The sequence below is a fragment of the Prionailurus bengalensis genome, chromosome A2 (genome assembly GCF_016509475.1).
Source record: "Prionailurus bengalensis isolate Pbe53 chromosome A2, Fcat_Pben_1.1_paternal_pri, whole genome shotgun sequence".
Taxonomy (NCBI): Eukaryota; Metazoa; Chordata; class Mammalia; order Carnivora; family Felidae; genus Prionailurus; species Prionailurus bengalensis.
This window is the reverse complement of record NC_057348.1, coordinates 162,221,549-162,240,337: the sequence shown is the minus strand read 5'-3', so window position 1 is coordinate 162,240,337 and position 18,789 is coordinate 162,221,549. Positions and strand designations below refer to the sequence as shown.

The following is an 18,789-nucleotide window of genomic DNA, read 5'->3' as shown; positions in this document are numbered from 1 at the left end:
ACTGCGAGATCGTGACCTGAGCTGAAGTTGGCCACCTAACCGACTGAGACACCCAGGTGCCCCCTGACAATGGAGCTTTTAAAAGCCCAAGCTGCTTATGGAAAACTTAATAGGTCCATTTATTACTGCTTATTTGAAATAATGACAACTGGTAATTTGAATTAGGATTTCTCTTTTTCCAAGTTGTGAATGGGCAAAAATGATGCCATGTAAGTAACATCAAAGTAGTTTGCACATTCTCTCTCACTATATTTTATTTCTATTCAACAAGAGATCGGGTATCTCAAAGTCAAGATGGCAAACGGGCCATACACGAACCATTGTGGAAAATGGATTAATAGAAACTGTAGACAACAGACATCCTCTCTTTCTGCAAACCCTCAGGAACCCATGTCATGGAGGGCTTGGGTTTATGAGCATCGGTGACAAGAGGTCTCAACAGGTTTCTGGAAGGCAGAGAGAATGTAAGACCTCAAACCACAAAACTCCAAGGAGAAAACAAGCAGCAAGCTCCTTCACATTCATCTTGGTGATGAGTTTTTGAATCTGACACCAAAAGCAAAAGTAGGCAGGGGGGGACTACATCCAACTACAAAGCTCCTGCAGAGCAAAGGAATCCTTCAACAGAATGAAAAGGCCAACCTACAGAATGGGAGAAAATCTTGGCAAATCATGTATCTGATAAGAGGCCCTGGGTCAGGGGGTCCACAGGCCACATGACCCCAGGGTAGGCTACAGAGGAGGCAGCCAACAACGTCACCAGGGAAACCCTGTGGAAGTGGAGCTTCAGAAATTTCAGCTGCTGTGGACCGGGCTGTGTGCAGTGATTCCATGATCTTTTCATTCCCCCTAATTCAGAACCCCACACTACAGGGGCACCTAGGTGGCTCAGTCAGTTGAGCGTGCCACTTTGACCCAGGTCATTATCTCACAGTTCACGAATTCGAGCCCCACATCTGGCTCTGTGCTGACAGCTCAGAGCCTGGAGCCTGCTTCAGATTCTGTGTCTCCCTCTCTCTCTTCCTCTTCCCAGCTCACACTTTGTCTCTCTCTCTCAAAAATAAATGAAAACATTAAAAAGATATTTTTTAAAAAATTTTAAAAAGAACCTCACACTTCAAAGTATCTCTCCCCAAGTGTGCAATTAGAGGGTTCTTCTTGAAGACTTAGAACATTTTTAGAGGAAGCCCTCTGCCAGCCGCCCTGTAGGGTCCCCTTGGTGGGACAACCTGCCATGCTCTGTCACCTCAGATGGAGCCTATGTTTACAACCCCTCACTGGTTACATGGAACTCCTTTTCTAGCGATTTATACTTAAACATGGCATCAAATATATAGCAGGGAGAATAGACACTTGAGGAAAGATTACAAGATAAAAGGGAGCAGGAAGAGACAGAGACAAACAGAAAAAAATCACCCTTACCAGAGACATTAAGTCAGAAAACAAAACAGGCCAAAACTAACCAAACACATGAAAATAAACTTCTCTTTTAGGTATCTAGATTATCAATCCTCCCAGTGAAATCAACTAAAAGTACTGAAAAGTATTACATATATTTTCTTAAAACCATGGGTGAACAGGCAAGAAGATACGCTGTCTCACACCTGGAGCTAATGGAGGTGGAAACCCAGACCAGTCGGGGAGGAGAGCAGCCAGCTGGCACCGGAAGGATATTTTAGCAACCTTGAAACCTAACCTTCACTTCTCAAAGCCACCCTGACATAAAAATGAGAGTCAAGGCCAGATCTGATTGGAGCGGGGAGTCTGCTGGGGGATTTTCACCACAAACCCCACTGGGTCCCTCCCTCAGTGAGGGGTGACTCAGAAACCCGTGGCTTCTGCTGAGGGGGTCGGATGATAGGTTTGAAAAAGAAAAGGGCAGAAAGCAATTTAAAGAGGCAAAGATGCTTTAAGAGAGAAATCAGAAGAGGATAGGGGCAGAGGACATCTTCGAAATGATAATAGTTGAATTGTTTCTGCACTGATTAAGTTCACCAATCCATACATTTGCAAACTCTAACAAATCACAAAGAAGATAATTAAGAAAGCATTCACACCGCAAACTGGTGCAGCTGCTCTGGAAAACAGTATGGAAATTCCTCAAAAAATTAAAAATAGAACTACCCTACGACCCAGCAGTTGCACTAGTAGGTATTTATCCAAGGGATACAGGTGTGCTGTTTCAAAGAGACACATGCACCCCCATGTTTATAACAGCACTATCAACAATAGTCAAAGTATGGAAAGAGTTCAAATGTTCATCAATGGATGAATGGATAAAGAAGATGTGGTATATATATATATATATATATATATATATAGAATGGAGTATTACTCAGTGATCAAAAAGAATGAAATCTTGCCATTTGCAACTACATGGACGGAACTAGAAGGTATTATGTTAGGTGAAATTAGTGAGTCAGAGAAAGACAAATATCATATGACTTCACTCATATGAGGACTTTAAGATACAAAACAGATGAACACAATGGAAGGGAAGCAAAAATAATATAAAAACGGTGCCCTCCCTTTTCTCCTCTGCCTTGTAATGGCTGCTCCCGAGACCCAGGGGGCTGCTGCTTGAGGGGAGGAGGACTGCAAGAGCAACCATAGAGAATCTGGGAGTGTCAGTTATGAGGTAAGGATTGTATCCTGGAGCTGCTTTCCCTGCCAGAAAGTCCAGGTGGCACCACCGCTTTAGAAGGTTCTCCATCTTGTGAGAACCTTGTATTTTCTGTGAAGAACATTTTCCTATGGATGAACAAGACAAACTTCTGAAGCACATGATTATTGAACATAAGATGGTCACAGCTGATGTCAAGTTGGTTGCTGATTTCCAAAGGTACGTTTTATATTGGAGGAAAAGGTTCACTGAACAGCCCGTTACAGATTTTTGTAGTGTGATAAGAATCAAATCCACAGCTCCACTTGAAGAAGAAGACAATTACTTTTTGTTATGTGATGTTTTACCAGAAGATAGAGTACTTAGAGAGGAACTTCAGAAACAAAGACTGAAAGAAATTCTGAAACAACAGCAGCAAGAAAGAAATGATAACAATTTTCATGGTATTTGTATGTTTTGCAATGAGGAGTTTTTCAGGAACAGATCTGTTCTTTTGAACCACATGGCCAGAGAACATGCTTTCAACATTGGCTTGCCAGACAACATTGCAAACTGCAATGAATTTCTATGCACATTACAGAAAAAGCTTGACAACTTGCAGTGCTTATACTGTGAGAAGACCTTCAGGGACAAAAATACACTTAAAGATCATATGAGGAAAAAACAGCATCGGAGGATCAATCCTAAGAACAGAGAATATGACCAATTTTATGTCATCAATTATTTGGAACTTGGAAAATCGTGGGAGGAAGTTCAGTTGGAAGATGATCGGGAGTTGCTAGACCATCAGGAAGACGACTGGTCTGATTGGGAAGAGCGTCCTGACTCTGCTGTCTGCCTATTTTGTGAAAAGCAAGCAGAAACAATTGAGAAATTATGTGTCCACATGGAGGAAGCACACGATTTTGATCTCCTCAAAATAAAGTCAGAACTTGGATTGAATTTCTATCAGCAAGTAAAATTGGTCAATTTCATTCGAAGGCAAATTCACCAATGTAGATGTTATAGTTGCCATGTGAAATTCAAGTCCAAAGCAGAGTTAAGGACTCACATGGAAAAGACTAAACATACATCACTGCTTCTTGCAAGAAAGATATGGGATCAACCAGAGTATTATTTTCCAACCTATGAAAATGATATTCTACTATGTACACTGTCTGACAGTGAAAGTGACCTGACAGCTCAGGAACAAAATGGAAATATCACCATCATCAGCGAAGATACATCTAAACTGCATGCTTTGAAACAAACCAGTATTTTGAACCAGTTGGTACTACATGAGGGCTTGAAAAACTAGAAGAAAATGCCACAGAAGCAACTTTTCATGTTTTTCGCTTATGAGACAGACTCAGAAAAATTGTTTAAATTTGAACATCAGCAAAGGATTAGACCCTGGTGAAATAAAATTTTTCAAAAGTACTTTTTAAAAAATAAAGTGAGGACTTTTTGTATTTTTGGCTATAACGTTTTACTATGTAATCATTATAAATGATCTCATTTCATTAGACTAGGTTATCTATAATAAGGAAGACATGTGGGGTGCCTAGTTGGCTCAGTTGGTGGAGCATGTGACTCTTGATCGCAAGGTCATGAGTTTGAGCCCCATGTTGGATGTAGAGATTACTTAAAAAAAATTTTTTTTAATAAGGAAGACATGCAAATAACAAATGAAGTGTTCAAATTATTGATGAAGTTTTTTCCTCTATCACCCATTCTCCTGCAGACTGGTAGATGTAAGAAGTTCCAGTAAATTTGTGTTCAAAATTATTTTTTGTCAAGGATAATTTATAAGAAGTACTATCCCTGTTGTATCACACCAGGCATGTAATATCCATGTACCAGTTTTATGGATGTGAGAATTGACAGTCCACTCAGGTGTTGTCAGCCAGTGGATTCTTAGAAAGTTCCCCATTGGTCTTTCATCTAACCAGTTTAGTATTCATTGGTAATTGTTACCTATTATTTTTTGTAATGGCTGCAAAAGATTTTTCTAATTCTATCATTTCTTTTACAGTGGGTTCTTTACACAGCATGTGTGCTATGGAGCACTGGAGTTTTAAGTTCTAGTTTTCAATTGTTAGTACCAGTCTGTGTAGGCAGTGCCCAAAGACTAATCTTGAAGTAATATAGACTGTCCAGAGTCTCAAGCCTAATCTCCTACCATATGATCCAAATTGACTGGATTTGTAAGTTATATAGGCTCTGACCATGGCTTTAGATTTCCAAGCCTCCAGCTTTGCAGACACCTGCACAAGGCTTTTATTAAAAACCAAGCAGAGAAATGAAAGCCCTTATTATAATGGAAAATGCTTAAATTAAAGATGCAATTGATCTAAAAAAATAATAATAATATAAAAACGGGGGGGGAACCTAAGAGACTCTTAAATATGGAGAACAAACAAAGGGTTGCTGGAGGGGTGTGGGAGGGGGGATAGGCTAAATGGGTAAAATACATTAAGGAATCTACTCCGGAAATCATTGTTGCACTATATGCTAACTAACTTGGAGGTAAATTTAAAAATAAATAAATTATTTTTAAAAAAAAGAAAGAAAGCATTCACACCTTAGCACATAGTAAAATTATATCCCATCAAAGCAGAAAGACTACCTTAAAGGGAGTCAGAAAGAACAGAGAGAGGACCTTTGAGGAAGAAATAGTTGGAGTTATGCTGATTTTTTTTAATTTATGTATTTTGAGAGATAGAGAGTGAGCAGGAGGGAGCAGGGGGAGAGAGAACCCCAAGCAGGCTCTGTGCTGTCAGTGAAAAGCCCACTGTGAGACTCAATCCCAAGAACTGTGAGATCATGACCTGAGCCCAGACCAAGAGCTGAATGCTTAACCAATTGAACCACCTTGGTGCCCCTCTTTTTTTTTAAGTAAGCTCTACATCCATTTTTTTTAAGTAAACTCTACACCCATCAACATGGGGCTCAAACCCATGACCCTGAGAGTAAGACTCAAACACTATATCAACTTAGCCAGTCAGGTGCCCAACAGAGGAGCCAGGAAACAGTGGAGGTAGGTTTTCAGTGTGCTGAGAGAAAATGACAGTCAACCTGAAATCCTAGTCTCAGAGAAAATTGCTGTCAAAACTAAGGGGAAAATACATACACCCATTTCAGGCAACACAGACTGAGATTTCTTGACACAATCTCTAGCACAATCTCATTAGAGGAATTTGTAAAGAATGTATCTGAGGCAAGAGGAAAGTAATCCAGATAGTAAATCACAGGTAAAAAAAAGTAAGTTTAAACAAATGCAAACTGTGTAAAATAATACTAATGCTTCCTAAGGTTTAATCGGGGAGAATGAGAAAATTAAATATTCAACAATAACAATATATAGATTGGGGTTGAGGGTGGGAATGGAATTAAAATGTTCTAATTTGTTGTATATGAAGAAGATTAAAACAGATTTCTCGAGATTTTGAGCAGTTAAGAATGTATGTTGTAATCACTGGGTGATTACAGGAAAAGCACACATAATTTCCAAACTAGTAGAGGAAAACACAAAATGTGAAAAAAAAATCCAAATCATTCAAGTTAAACCACACAGAGGAAGGGGAAGAAAAAGAAATACGGAACAGGCTGGACAAGTAAAAGCAAAGAGTAAAACTTTAAATATACATCCCCATAAGTCACAAGTTTTAATTATGATAAATGCACCAATGTTTTCAGTTAAAAAAAAAATAAAGAGTTTTGGAGGGGACTGAAGAAGAAATCCAAGTCAAAAACGTTAAGTGAGGGAAAACTTGAAAACAAAAGTGTAAGTAAACCTACAAGCACATTCTAAACAAATAAAAACAGAATATCAAACTACATAGACTTTTCATTCGATAATTATCGAGAGCTTATCATGTGCCAGGCACTGTTCTGGGCAACTGAATACATCAGCAATGAGAGCTGGTAAGGATCCTTTCTTTCTGAATCGTTTAGTGGTCCTTGAAGGAGCAGAAAATGAACAAAAAACAAATTTGTAAATTACAAAAGCTATGAGATGTTCTCTTGTAAAAGAAGGAAAATCACAGAGGGAGGGTAAGGAGGGGGGAGAGCAGAGAAGATGAGTTGAATGCACACCACGGTCTCGAAACAGCTGCCTTGTTCATCAGGTGTAAGTATTCCCATGCATCAAGACAAAACACGGTTTTACATTGATATGCACCACAAAGGGAGGCATCACATGTATAAAGGGAATAATCAAATCACAAGAGGAAACAGACAAATCTCCATGTATGGTGACAGATTTTAACACACACCTCTCATTGCTACAACAGGCAGATACAAAAAAATCAAAAAGTACACAGAAGATTTAAGCCACATGATTGATAAGTTTGACCTAATGAGCATATGTAGACTATTTCATGAAATTTCTGAGCCAGTTGTTTACAAGTACGTAGGAAAAATTTATTAACGTTGTTCTTATGTTTATCCATGAAGAAATGCTCTAAAATTTTTGAAATAACATAGACAACATTTCCTGACCACAATGTAATTAAAAGAAAAGTAAATAAAATGTCATACGTTTAGCAATTGGAGAACACAGTTTTAAATAACTGATGGGTCAAAAGAGACAAAAACAGAAATTGATCAATATTTGGAATGAAGTGTAATTAAATTACTGCATTTCAAAGCCTATGAAAAATTAAAATTTAGCTTTCAGTGTGTATTAGGAAAGAGAAAGAATGAAAATTAATCAGCAAAATACATATCTGCTTCAGATCCTGTGTCTCCCTCTCTCTCTGCCGCTCCTCCACTCATACTCTGTCTCTCTCTCTCTCTCTCTCTCTCTCTCTCTCAAAAATAAATAAACAGTTTAAAAAATTATTCAGTTTCACTGAAGGGTAAATTTTCTACAATCCCTGGCCTATGCCTGCTCCCAGAAAAGAACCTGCAGTGTAGACAGGGTTGCTTAGAGCTCTCCCCAACCTGCCCTTCTCCTCCTGTCCTTGCCTTGGCTCTGATTGCTCATGGGCTGGGGGAGAAGAGGCAGGAACACTGAAGACCAGTCAGGTGTAGTCTGGCCTTGGTGGGGGTGGGGGATCGTGGCAGAATACTTAGTGGCTCTTCCCCCACCCAGGAGACCTTTAATGAGTCTTTAGAGAGTCTTCCCTGGGAATCTGCAATCACAAGTCCAACAGACGGCCACTCTCTCCCCTCCCGCCGGTTGCTTCCATGTCTGTTCCTGGTGCCTGGACTTCCAGAGCTCTTGTCCACACAGAAGCTGTTGGGATCCCTGCTGGGCCCCTGGGCAAGTCCCCCTCAAACTGGCTTTGGCTGCATCCCTACTGTATGGCCCACATTTGATATGAGAAACCTATACTTTTGCCCCTCCCCCGCTCCCTAGTGAAAGTTTTGACTGCTTCCAAGACAGCCGCCACCGTGTGTACCCTGCTCCCTCCACAGAACACAGCAATAGCCTTCATGTATCCCATGGGACCAGCAGGCAGCAAAGCCAAACTCCAAAGGAAACACATCAAGTCTCTTAACATACACGACCCACATCCCTCTGGCAGCATCAAAGTCCTGAGGCCACCTCACTAGCTTTTGGGAAGAGGGAACCTCCATCTCGCTGGACATGGCACGCAGAGAGGAGTCCCTGTGGGGCTTCCCTTATATAGTCACACGGTACACCTGGGTCACCTTCTGCACTGGGGGGGGGGGGGTGATTGCTCTATAGATGAACCCCAAGAATTGACCAATTCTAATTTGTCATTGTCCTTATAATTGAGGGGTTCTCTTTTAAAAGTCATTCCTCCTGGGATGCCTGGCTGGCTCATTTGGAAGAGCATGAGACACTTGATCTCAGGGTCATGAGGTGGAATGCCATGTTGGCTGTAGAGATTACTTAAATAAAACCTAAAAAAAAAAGTCCTTTCCTCTTGATCCCTTCAAATATCTATCAAATTAGTTGAAGGAATAAATCTCACAAAACTGGTTCTCGCTTCTTCCTTTGGGCATCCTATGTGGATCTTCTGGCATAGAGCTTTTGACTGTGGGGTATCGGCAATTAGAAAGATTCAGGTGAAATTGGAGATATTTATGTTAACATCCTGCCACATTTACCCCAAGCCTTTCACATAACCTTCGGATGCAGATTTCAAGTTAATGCAGGTTGTTTATATTGGACCCTACCTTTGACATCTGATATTCAACGTGTCACAACCTAACTGAACGCTGTGGCTCCTGACTCTACCCTTCCCCTGAAAATCTTACCTATCACCCTGAACTTACCTATCACTCCTGTTTCTGAACAGAAGCATAATCATCCTACCCATCACCCACATGGACACATCCTACACATCCTTCACAGTAGACTTCACACCTAAATACTTCCTCAGGTCTTCTTCTATAAATCCTTGTTTAAATTCCCCATCATGAGTCATGACTATCACATATTTCAACAACAGGGATCATGCACACATTAAACGCTGGAAATACCACAGTCTTCAGCACTGAAATAGAACCATCTTCAGGGAAAACTGGGACATAAAATATGTTAAGAGAAGTGAGTGAGCAATATTTCAATTGTCAAGTGAAGAGATAATGATTTATTTGATTTACTGGTTTTTCTCTGGGTATGTGTTACCTTCCAAAATAGAACCTAAGGTTGGGAAAAAAGAAGTTAGATCACATAAGCTGCACATTCAAACAGCCCTCACACAGGTTAATTGTATTAAGAATGCTTCTGCATATCTCTGAGAGAAAATATCTTTTAAACGGTTCTGAAATGAAAAAAGTCAGGAGAGAGCATGAATACTTTGCTCTCTAGAGATACCATCACACAGATGAGTCACTTACAAGGAAGTACTTTTGAACATAAGAACTGCATGATGGCAAAGAGTACTTTGGTCTCACTTTGGCATTTGACACATGTTTTCTCATGAGAGGATTTTTTTTCCGTGTTGCTTTTACTGTGTTCTGAATACTGGTGATGAATCTTAGAATGAGTGGGTATTTAGAATCTTAAGTTTTCCAGACTTAATCTCTAATCCATCTCCCGAAGAGTCACTGATATGGTAAACACTCTCAGTCATGTTCACAGACAAAACAAAGGACAAATAAAAATTCTAATAATTTGGATTTGGGATGTCTGCAATCCTTGTGAGTGACTGAGAGTCACCCATCTAACTTTGAAATTTCTCTATTATTTTAGCAAGACAGAACCTTTCATCTACTTACTGCAAATGTCATAGCATGGAAGGGTAAGGAGAGATTTTTCTGGTGTCAGAAAACAAGCACTAGAGGGAATGAAAAACCATCAATAACAATAAAGATGCTCTGAAGGAGAACTGGGTACCATAAGATTTATCAATCAGGTTCTCACAGGAAAAAGATAGTCTGCTCTCATTAGGTACTTGGAGAAAGGTTAGAGAAGGGGCCTCTTACACACTGTGGACACAGGAAATTGAGAAAACATGGGGACATTGATAGTATCGATAAGAAAATTAAATCCCACCTGAAGGGGTGAACGAACACTGGAATTCAGAAGAAGAGTTGGGTAGAAAGGCCACCAAGGGAGGAGCTGTGACCTTTGGCGTAGGGTTGCAGTTAGTCAGAGATGGCCCTGCAGAGATAGACGTGGGAGAATGGATACCCCAGCCTTGCTTTTCTACTTCCACAGGGCCTCTGACTTGGACTTCCCATTGGCCAGCCAGGCAGAAGTCAGAGAGCAAGAGATCCCACCAATGCAGTGCAAATAGATCAGCCTCAGGGGGCAAAGAGCTAGGGTGAAGTGTGATTCTGCAGAGGCAAATGAAAACTATGTGGCCCAGATGGGATTTTTCAGATACAATTGGAGACATTTTAGGTTAGGATGGTCCCTAAAACAGAAAAGAGAGAAACACAGTAAGAGAATCCTGTGACTTTCAGATCTCCATGAACCACAGAACAATCTTCCAGAGAAACCCAATACCTCCCTAAAAAGTACTTGTGACCATGCAGTGCAACCACACATGTGACCAGTGTTTCAGACACTTGACATGTGCAGGATTTCTGATTTGAATTTTCCTGAGTCTTTGAACTCTATATGCCATTGCCTGATTATGCCAACTTTGTGTGAAGAGGGACAGGTGGGAAGGGGAGGCGGTGGGGACTGAGAGCTGGGAAGAGGCTTCATTCTGGTTGGTTCTCACTGCATAACAAACCATTCTGAAGCTCAGTGGTTAAAAACAAAAACCATCATTTATTTGTTCTCATAAAGCTGCAATTTGGGCAGGACTCAGTGGGAATGGATCATCTTTGCTTTCTGCAACTTCGCCTGAGATGGCGGGGCAGCCGGAGGGCCCGCTTCTGCATTGCCTCATTTGCATGGCGGGCAAGTTGGTGTGAGTCACAAATGAAAGGTGAGCTGGGAAGTGGGCCAGTGACTTCAAGCCCTCTGGAAGGGGGCCTCTCAAGAGGCAGCCTGGGCTTTCTCACAACATGACAGTCAAGTTCCAAGGGCAAGAACCCCAACAGGGCAAGGAAGCATTGCCCACATGTAACTTTAGAGTCACAAGGTGTTGCTTCAACCATCTGCTATTAATTGAAACGGTCCCAGATCTGCCCTGTTCCAAGGTAGAGGACACAGGCCCCGCAAGTCAGTGGCAGGAGTAACAGGGTCAGGTTATAGGAAGAATAAGTAGAAGCTACTGTCACAGCTGTCTATGGAAACTACAATCTACCACTATTGCAAATCATCGTAAATTCAAAAGAAAAAATGAAATGGTCTTTACTACCAAAACGTATGCCATATTTTTGAAAGCACCCTCCTAATCCCATCTAAAACATGTTCAAATATGCCCTTCTCAGCTTCTTCCCTGATATTTTTTAATTGTTCATCATAAATCCTCTTTAGCCATTCTATTTTTTTCTCCCGTTCTTCCTGTGATTTATCAGCATATTCCTTTTCTACTAGTTTAATTTCATTATTTAATTGATCGGCATAGATCTTCTTCAGGTCTTCTTCCCGTTGCCTCAGCCTCTTCTCTGTGTCCTTGTAAATGGCATCGGTAAAGTAATCCCCTCCGTTGTTCTGCACCATCTCCTCTATCAGCTCCACCAGCTCCTGCACTTGAGCTTCCTTCTCGGCCTCTGAGGCTCTGTTGTTGAAGGCACAGTAGCGGTTCCCACACTCGCTGATGATGTTTCTTAGCTTCACATCTGAATCTGCTAAGAAGTCACTCAGGCTCTGCCCCTCCAAGTTATCTTTGCGAGTGAACAACATGATCATGTGCTTCAAGGCTGGCTTCCCAAAGACATACTTGATCAATGCCATGGTCTTCTGCTCTTCATCCGTGTAGCGGCCCAGCTGGAGGACCAAGATGATGGCGTGGGGCCCAGGGCAGGAGTAGAGGACACACTGGCTGATTTCCCTGCACGTGGTATCCAGGGTCTCCTTGGTGTCAAAGAGCCCTGGGGTGTCAACAACAAGAAGTTTCCTCCCCTTCCATTCCTTGGATGCTTTTTGACACTTGGTGGTGACAGCATTGGGTGCAATTTTAGACTCAAAGACACTACTCCCCAGGATGGTGTTTGCCGTTGCGCTCTTCCCACTTCCACTTTTCCCCACCAAAACAATCCTCAGAGTGTTGTCCTGAGGGTCTGCCATGTCTTAAAAAAGGGAAGGAGAAGAAAAAGAGTCAATGAAGGTAAGTGGAAACCATCATGTTCCTCTTATCTCCTTTCTGTTTCTCCATGAAAACCTGCAGTAGTGTACTATCCATGTTGGTCCCATAAAGACAAAAAGATGAAACAATTCAATCACCATGGAAGAAACAATAAAGTAGTTAAAGAGTTCCCCTACAAAAGAGTACCAGGTCCAGATGGCTTCATGGGGATCTCACTTAACCTTTCTTAAACTATTCCTGATGACTTAAAACAGAAAGAAATCTTTCCTGTTCTTTCTATGCCACAAGTATGATATTGATCCCAAAGGCTAACAAAGATTTCACCAATAAATAAAGCTACAGACATGTCTCATTTGCGAATACTAATGCAAAAATCCCAAATAAATTGTCAGACACTAAAAAGTAATACCCCACAATTAAATGTGATTTATTTCAGAAATAGTAGGGTGGTTCAATATGAGAAAATGGATTGTTACAATACATCCTCTTTAGTAGAGTTAAGAAGAAAAACACTTTGATGCAGAACAGACATTTCCCCAAATTCAATGCTGTTTTAATAGATACTTCTTTAACGTGATTTTATAGAAATATAAATTTTAACAAATTTGTTACCATTTTTTCTCTGCCGCCTATATAGTTGACTATAATCTTCATTTGGATGAATGAAGAAAGAAAATTAGCCTGTAGAGTCAACAAAGAGAAGAACGATGAGGGAGGGCCATCTCTACCAGATAGTAAAATATTTTAGCCCCTATAATTAAGTCAGTATGATGTGTGTGTGAACAGAGACAGAATGGAAAACAAAAACAGACAATTCAGAAATAGACCAAATTGGTCTACTATATTCATGAGTATCCAGTTCAATTGTATCGTGTTACATTTATCGTCCGTAAGGCAGCATCTCACAGCAATGGGAAGAAAGATGGACTAATAACCAGCATTGGGATAACTGCAAAACCGCACAGAAAAAGACAAAACTGCACCCACGTCTTCAGGCCATTCACTTGCTAAATACATTAGAAATATAAACACTAAAAATCAATCCACATAAATACTAGAAGAAACTCAGACCAATCCTTTGTAACCTAGGGAAGGGGCAACTATTTCTAAGATTTGAAAGATTGTAAGGAAAAGGATTCATACATCTGACTACATAACGACCTAAAAGACAGTGGGAGACAACAAACATCACAGACAATTAAAATACGAATGTCAGACTATATCAAAGAGGGTTAATTCTCCTCTTATACAAAGAATACCTAAAAGTAGACAGACAAATTTCCAACAGCTCGATAGAAAAGGGAGCAAGACATAGGAATAAACAGTTCAAAGAAAAAAAAGAAATGCCAATGCTCTTCAACTATGTAAAAACATATGAACACTAACTTAAAGTAGAGAAAATTCCAATATAGGAAAAGAAAATAACTAAATATAGTAAATTAAAATTACACTGAGATACTATTTCTCCACTTACGGATTTGGCAATAATCCAAAAATTTGCTGCTATAATGAGTCAGTAAAGGTTTAGCGGAAACAGGTTCTCTTCTCCATGGCTAATGAAATTGAAAAACAGTCTAAAACCTACAGAGGAGAAATTGGCAATATCGTACAAATTACATATACATTTATTCTTGGATTCAGAGTCCCAATTTTAGGATTTATGCCTGTAGTGGTCAAGGGCAGATCACACCTAAACGTGCAATGTTGGCATACTATTTCTTTTTTTAAATTTTTTTACATTTATTTATTTTGGAGAAACAGAGTGAGACAAAGCATGAGCGGGGGAAGGGCAGAGAGAGAAGGAGACACAGAATCTGAAGCAGGCTCCAGGCTCCCAACAAGCGGTTAGCACAGAGCCTGACGCTGGGCTCGAACCCACGAACTGTGAGATCATGACCTGAGCGAAGTCGGACGCTCAACTGACTGAGACACCCAGGCGCCCCGGCATACTGACTATTTTAAGTGAAAGTAACAAGATACAACCTATGTGGGAAGATTATTAAGACCCTCTTCTGTCCCCCTCCAAACAGGAAACAAATCTCCCATGTAAAAGGTGCCCTTCCTGTCCCAGGAGGTAAAGAAACACCCTTATGACCAGGGATGGGAGATTTAGAGCCAAGAAGACTGTATAAACAGCCCACTACTTTCTACTAATTTACTACCCCAGCCCAAAGTCTCTTTAGAATTCCTCCCTAACAATCCTGAGAAACTTAACAGGAACCCATGGGGGAGGGGAAGGAAAAAAAAAAAAAAAGAGGTTAGAATGGGAGAGAGCCAAAGCATAAGAGACTGTTAAAAACTGAGAACAAACTGAGGGTTGATGGGGGGTGGGAGGGAGGAGAGGGTGGGTGATGGGTATTGAGGAGGGCACCTTTTGGGATGAGCACTGGGTGTTATATGGAAACAAATTTGTCAATAAATTTCATTAAAAAAAATAAAATAAAATAAAATTCAAATTAAACATTAAAAAAAAAAAAAGAATTCCTCCCTAACAGATGCTCCCAAAGTTAAGTTTTCCATGTTTTGTCAATCCCTCACAGATCCATCATCTCTTTGCCTAAAAAGTATAAAAACTGCCTGCCTTGGTCATTTCTCTTCATCTTAGTTTCATTACTGAGCATTTGTGCACACTGCTCTTTTTCCTCTTGTTAATCTGCCTCAAGTGAATGTAATTCTTAGTGCAGCTGGAAGACCTTGAAGGGTAGAGGAAGAAGTTCCCCTTCCTTTTATCCCAGAGCTACACTGACAAAAACACAGAAAAAGATAAGGCATATGTTTATTCTCTGCATCACTATTTGTAATAATTAAAGACCAAAAATATACCAAATGCCCACCAGTAGGAGTCTGGTTGAATAAACTAAGGTACATACACACAGCGGTGTACTATCCAACTGTAGAAAGGAATAAGAAATACCTCTCTATGCCGGGATGGAGAGATCTCCAGGATATTTCACTAAGCAAAAAAAAAAAAAAAAAAAAAAAAAGGCAAAGCGAAGAAAATAATATTTAGTTTACTGTCATTTCTCTAGTGGGGAGGAACATGAACTGTAGGTACTAAATACAACATATATTTCATGCACATGATAAAGCAATGGCAGATCATCTGAACCGTCACCAAAGAAGTTACTGACAGAGGGATGGGAGGAATAAGGCGGGGGCAGGGTAGAAGCTGGAAACTACTTTGAATATACTTCAATTTCATAGATTTGTCTTGAAAGCATGTACTTCCTTCTTTTTGAGAGTTCGAATTACACCTCTTGTCCTTTATTAAAGACCAACATGTGTACCTGCTGTTGCTGGCTGACAAAAATTCAAAGAGGATTTTTCATTGTACAAGAAAAAAAAGCTGAACACGAATACAGCGTTCTGCATTTGTTTCACAGCCAGTTGAGCTAATAGAGAGGACGAGTGGGCCCTTGTCCACGCCAGCTGCCAATCACCTTCCCCGGGAACCTCACACAGGGGTTCACCATCCAGTCACCAGTCTGTGAGCCAGATGAGCACGTGGATTTCTCTCAATTGAATGTGTGCATCTGTTAACAAGTTGTGTCTAAAAGTATCAGAAACACATAAGGGAGGTTATTTGGGGGAGATCTGGGAAGGCGCACCCTTTTTCCATGTACTTTGATGGTAATTGCTTCTATCCTTTATGTCATTTTGTTTCATAAAAGATTTCATAGGAACATTCTGCTTGTGGATAGTGAGGAACATCTGTAAATAGCTTCATAATTATAAACAAAAACTATATTTTAAGATAACTGGTAAAAATCAAAAGCACATGAATTACATAGTATTTGGTGTAATAGACAAACCACACAAAGAATTGGTCCAAGAAACTTGAAAATGCAGTTGCTTCATTGGCTATTGTCCTAATGGGATATAGTGTAAGGCCAAATAGGGGAAAAAACGTCAAGAAAATCTTAAATTGCTTTCAGGAATCCTGTCCTATTCTTAGCTTTTTGTGCACATGTGTAGTTTTGAAGCCCAAGGACAAGCCCAGTGGCAATGAACACCCTTAGCGCCCATACTGTGCCCTTCAAATGCCATTTCCCACCAAAAACATTAAGAATCTTAGGAGAACGTACCGATTCCAGATCTGGGCCAAGAAACGTACAAGTGGATCCTAGACTATCTAGTCATACTAGAAAGTGAGGATTCTATCAAAAACTACTCAGACCGTGGGATGCCTGGCTAGCTCTGTCAATACAGCATGCATCTCTTGATCCCACGTTCATGAGTTCTAGCCCCACATTGGGTGCAGAGATTACTTTCAAAAAAAAAAAGTTTGGATCTTACTGAAAGGACTACAGGGCCAACTTGAAGAGGCTGACTGGACAGAGATGGGGTAATTTGAGTACCAATGATAATAATAATTTCAATGGATTAAAATTCATCAAATATGTTGAAGTTCATGAATTCATAACAATACCAACATCGCAAAAGAAGTGAAGTGTTCTCTTTGGGGTATGCTAGGAAATGATGTCATCAGTCTGAACATGGACAAAAAAGAATCAAGCATTCCTTTTGTCTTATTAACTACACCTTATGGAAACAAAGGTATGATTCAGGGGAACTTTCTTTTAAAGGATTATGCCATCCAATAAATGAAGAAAGATTGATAGAATTATAATATTATATTTTGTGACCGATAATGAAACAAAGTTACTCTAGGCTATCATTACTGTCTGCTACATTACAGAAAGAGACAGAAGAATATATAAGGTGCCTTCTGATAGACGTTTACAACTGCACCTATGAAATATTGCCACCCAAATAACCAGGCAAGCCTTAACCTGATCAAGCCTCTCCTTAAATTTAAACTTATACAAAACACGGAAACTGGAAGAACATGTCATATGACGTCTTGAGGATTTAATGAGCAAAAAGTACACTGTCCAATTCTCTTGGAAAAAGGACCAACCATTCCGAATACAGTGGAAAACCAAAAACCAAAAACATTTTACAAAAAGAAACAGGAAGGTGAAAACTTATTTATCAAATTAAATTTAAGAGATATGAAAGAATCAAAATTTATGAACCGTATTTGGAGCTGATTTCAATTTTAAATTCTAGGAGAAGATCTGGAATTGGAATAAACCTGGTAATTGTTTAAAAATTCTAATTGCTTTTTGAACTCTGATCATGGTATATTTTAATGATCTTTATCTTCCAGACATACATATGTAAGTAATTACTGATGAAGTGATAAAATTTTTAGTATTCTAGTAATTTAATACTTTTTAGTATTCTAATGTTTAAAGTGTATGTATGTATGTATTTAATCTCTACACCCAGCATGAGGCTCAAACTCACAACCCTGAGATCAAGAGTCCCATGCTTCCCACTGAGCCACATAGGCGCCCCCACTTTGTTTCTTGAAATGAAGAGATTGATGTGGCTCAGAAATGCTGAGAGTGTTGCCCAAGGTCACTGCGCTAATGGGCTTTGGGCAGAGAATGGATCCAATGCAAAGTATGTCTGACCCTACACTCATGCATAACCCTTGCACACTCTGGTCTCTTCTTGGTTCCTTCTCAGGTCCTTGATTCTACATTTCTGTTTACATTGGATCAGAAAGAGATCATGGGAGGCCAGGGGAGATAGATCACTCTCTGTCCAGAAACATGAACTGGTAGCAACCCTGGAAATAGGGAAGGCAACCAAAGGGCTTCACACATTTGTTTTCTATAGAATAGCTCATTCTCTCCCCCATGGCACCCCTTCCTTACCTCCTCTGTTACACTGTCGATCACACCATTTCTCTCTTACATGTTGGAAAGGACACAGCCAGCTGAATTCTAAGCTTCCTATGCCATTTGTGACCTGGGTATCCCGGGGAATTTCATAAAACCACACGCACACCATCTGGGATTCAGATTTTCTTTCAGGAAAAAAGAGGGATTGGGACAGACTGGTCTCTAAATTGCCTTCCAGCTCTAAAGACCTGCCTTGAGGACACTAGTTTCCCACTAAGGGAAATGGATGGGGTGTCAGGCAGCACTCACTCTGTCATGACAGGAACTGATGGAAGATATGCTGTTCAGCAAGTTTGTCCTGCTAAATAGGAGACAGTGTGGACATGGGCCACTCAATCTCCTTACTCCCACACTTCCTCCCCCAGGACCCCTGTGGCAGCATCCTGTTTGCTGGGCTGCTGGCACGGTACTTGATCCCCTCTCGGACCAGAACCCACACCCATGCACAACCCTATGTCCTGAGACCCTCACGGTTCCATTGCTCTGAGGCGAGGCTCACCTTCTTTTGAAGGAGCTGAGTTCCCCATTGTTCTCCAAAGAATCTGTTTGAGCTGCTGCTTTTGCTTTCACTGTGAGGAAAATGTGTTTGCACCCTTTAAACCTCTGAGGCAGGAAGCTCAGATTGGGTGGAGCTAGTGAAGGAACTATTTGGCTTTAAAGAGACAGAAATATTGCCCTATAATTGGAGGAGTGCTTTAGTTTTACCAAGGTGTAAGCTTTTTCTCCATGTGCCTGCTCTCACACCAAATTTTCCAAAGCTATATTTGTTGTTTGGGGTTATACTGGTGGATCCCAAAGGCCC

At 40.4% G+C, this 18,789-nt stretch overlaps 3 protein-coding genes and 1 pseudogene across 3 annotated transcripts in view; 2 read left to right on the top strand and 2 right to left on the bottom strand.

Annotated features, from left to right (window-relative positions):
* LOC122488504 (GTPase IMAP family member 8-like) overlaps nt 1–18,676 on the bottom strand; it is a 97,780-nt gene extending 79,104 nt beyond the window's left edge. The window contains exon 1 of the mRNA XM_043589879.1: nt 18,487–18,676. Within this exon, the coding sequence (XP_043445814.1) occupies nt 18,487–18,514 (28 nt within the window). The 5' untranslated portion in view covers nt 18,515–18,676. The remainder of the gene's footprint in view (nt 1–18,486) is intronic.
* The window catches only part of LOC122488509 (GTPase IMAP family member 1-like), a 66,927-nt gene that overhangs the window by 30,039 nt on the left and 18,099 nt on the right, over nt 1–18,789 (top strand). The window lies entirely within an intron of this gene.
* Nucleotides 2,534–4,042, top strand: LOC122488505 (annotated as a pseudogene).
* LOC122488514 (GTPase IMAP family member 7-like) lies at nt 10,786–12,420 on the bottom strand. The gene has a single exon (XM_043589897.1). The coding sequence runs from the start codon at nt 12,210–12,212 to the stop codon at nt 11,337–11,339; it is 876 nt and encodes a 291-aa protein (XP_043445832.1). The 5' UTR covers nt 12,213–12,420; the 3' UTR covers nt 10,786–11,336.